The sequence below is a fragment of the Fusarium phalaenopsidis genome (assembly GCF_050370095.1).
Source record: "Fusarium phalaenopsidis strain FUZ10S chromosome Unknown contig_32330, whole genome shotgun sequence".
In the NCBI taxonomy this organism is placed as follows: Eukaryota; Fungi; Ascomycota; class Sordariomycetes; order Hypocreales; family Nectriaceae; genus Fusarium; species Fusarium phalaenopsidis.
In genome coordinates this window covers 279,622-282,347 of record NW_028145392.1, presented here as the reverse complement: position 1 = coordinate 282,347, position 2,726 = coordinate 279,622, and the positions used below count along the sequence as shown (strand labels likewise).

General features: G+C 48.4%; 1 protein-coding gene across 1 annotated transcript; it reads left to right on the top strand.

Annotated features, from left to right (window-relative positions):
* Positions 1-1,025: 1,025 nt before the first annotated feature.
* LRP88_13015 (Clr5 domain-containing protein) lies at positions 1,026-2,286 on the top strand (the record flags this gene model as incomplete). Its single annotated transcript, XM_083249399.1, has 3 exons — positions 1,026-1,159; positions 1,213-2,186; positions 2,246-2,286. The coding sequence occupies 3 exons, from the start codon at positions 1,026-1,028 to the stop codon at positions 2,284-2,286; spliced, it is 1,149 nt and encodes a 382-aa protein (XP_083094884.1).
* Positions 2,287-2,726: the final 440 nt, after the last annotated feature.

The following is a 2,726-nucleotide window of genomic DNA, read 5'->3' as shown; positions in this document are numbered from 1 at the left end:
AGCTTGTTCCCATCGTGTATGGCCCGGTAGCGAGGCAAGCCATGAGAGCGCCAGCGCACCCGGCCTCACAAGCAGCTAGTGAGACAGGTCCTGCAATAACAACTGGTGCGAGAAGGAAGAACGGGCGCATTGCGGACTGTGATCGATTAAGTTAGAGCGCAGAACGACCAGCAGACATATAGGGCAGAGTCGATTGATGTTCTGATATCGTTATCGAAACTTACTGGTTCTAGGTATTACCGTAAAATGGCGGTGTTATGAGCGGCTCGCGTTAAGCCTGTATGGATAATAGAGGAGTGCACTGAGTTGAGTCCGTGGTAGTTGACGCTCTCTGATATACCCAGTCGGAAACAGCCAGCAGAGGGCGTCATTATATAGAGCTTCTTGTTGCTTTGGTATCGTATCTGACCACGAGAAGACTGCCTCGATCATCCATTTAGTGGCTTGGTATCCTTGCTGCCATACAGCGCAGATGGTCAGCTTGGCTATGCTCCAACTTGATAATGGCCAATCATGAAGGCAGCACCTAAGCCCGAACACAGAACAATGTCAGGCTCTGAGCACTCAAGTGCCCAGCCAGCCAGTGGTAGACAAGTTCCAGTGGGTCCTTTTTTCGGACTAATGCATTCGAGTTTTGTATGTAGCCAGTCATCCGAGCTGCATCGCTAGCGAGGTGTGGTGTGTGGCAATGGGTAGTATAGGTGGCGCCTTCTCGTTGGTAGCATTTGTCTTCCTGTCGCGAATGATCTAGCCACTGAATCACATCGAGCAGGGCCTCAGCATTTACGCCACCAATCGCATGTGAATGGCCTGGGGAAATCGCAGACCCATGTGAAGCTTGACCCTTACGGACCAACAATCTATATAATGACCCATGGGGCTCACTTTAGATCTATAATATTAGCCTCAGCTCATAATCACATAGCTACAATCTTATTTCACTACCCACCCTATCGGTTGCATTTGCAGCTTCAGCTATCAAGCACTTTGTCAGACCTTTCAATCCATACCATACCATCTCAAACATGGCCTATCAGCAATACCGTGATGATGACTGGAACAAGATGCGGCCTATCATCGAGGATCTTCTCTATTCGGAAGCAAGAACATACGGCCAGACGGCCTCGATTCTCAAGAGCCACTATGGATTCAGAGTCAAGTATGCTACACGCGTCGCATCACATCACATGATAACATCTGATAAAGAAATAGATCAGGCTGGATCCAAGATAGAGTTACTCGGAAGTGGAAGGGTGGAAAGAACTTCACAAAGAAGCGCACCAAGCATTATCTCGAATCAGATGCCTACGAGACACCCAGCCTAGATTTATCATCTGGAACTAGGATGATGAGATCCGCGATCCGACACAACCTCAGGGTATCCGCTTCTCACCTCCACTGCTTGGCAATCATTCGTGACCAATACCTGACCCCGTCTCCTCTGGATTCCCACAAGCAAGTGCTCTTCTCTTCTGTTTCAACCTATGTAACCGGAGCCTTCGACAACCAAGAATGGAAGACCGAGACATTTTCCAACGGTATTATAGATGATTTCGAGCAATGGACGTTTGACAACCCTCCCGGCGTCTTCAAGACGTTCGCATTTCTAATTTGCGCGACTCTGTGCTGCCAGCTAGGGATGCATGTTGGGGCCCAGCTTCTGCTGGAGTCCGGACTTAAAGAACTTCCGACCTATCTCAACGCTTATTCACCCGAAGCTCTTCTAACCCTTATTGTTTTGTTGGGGTTTTTCAGTGATCGCATGCCTACAGAGCGCAAGAAGCTTCTGGATTACTGCATCTCTACGGTCGAAGAGGCTAATCCTTTGGGAGTTGTACTTCGTCGTATACGTGACGCAGAGCACGCAGAGCACGCAGAGCATCAAAGCCCGGATAGCGACTTTCGGGCAAGCTTGCTTCATAACGTCGCGACCATATTCTGCAACAAATTGAGAGATCGACTAGGGCCCGATAAACTTGGTTATGCCATCTTGCAACCCTTGCACGTTACTGGAGAGAAAGAAGATTTCGAAAGCCTCGCATGGGACGACCCTGGATTAGTCCAGAAAAAAGATCAGAAGTTTTTCAACTCTGACCTAAACATCAAACGCTTTATCGTCCTGGCTGTTGAGAGATTCGGTGTGCGAGAACTCCTCCAGATTGAGGATACACTGAAGCGGCAGAGAAGTCTAGCAGAAACCAACAAAGACCTTGAGATGATAGACCGTTATCTGACGTCTCTTCAGCGGCCAATCCAGAGGATAGGGTTTCGGGACTGTTTCGATGACGAGGAGCTATTTAGGAAATACTGGAAGCGAACAACTGGCGACTGGGAGTCGAAGCAGGAACCCCTGTGCCCTAACCATATTATGGATATGTTGCAAGGTATTGGCAGGTTCGAGCTCTGGGGAGATACGACCGAAGTAATGATGATTAGAAAACACCTAGATCATGTCTTCTTGGCTCTAGCAACGGACCTAGGAAAGCGCTATAGGATGGTTGAAGGTGCAAGTCTCTATGGAGTATTGCAGGAAAGCTGAGATAATAGCTCGTGGGGTATATTATACCTCAATTTCAATGATATTTCTACTCAAGTCCACCCCCAGGCCCACATAGATCCACGGCACTCTACCTTGAGTCCATCGCCGTCAAGTCCATCCAGTAAAGTGTTGTTTTGCTGATCCCTAAGGCTCGTCATTGCTAACCAGTCAATTAATTAAGCCTCGC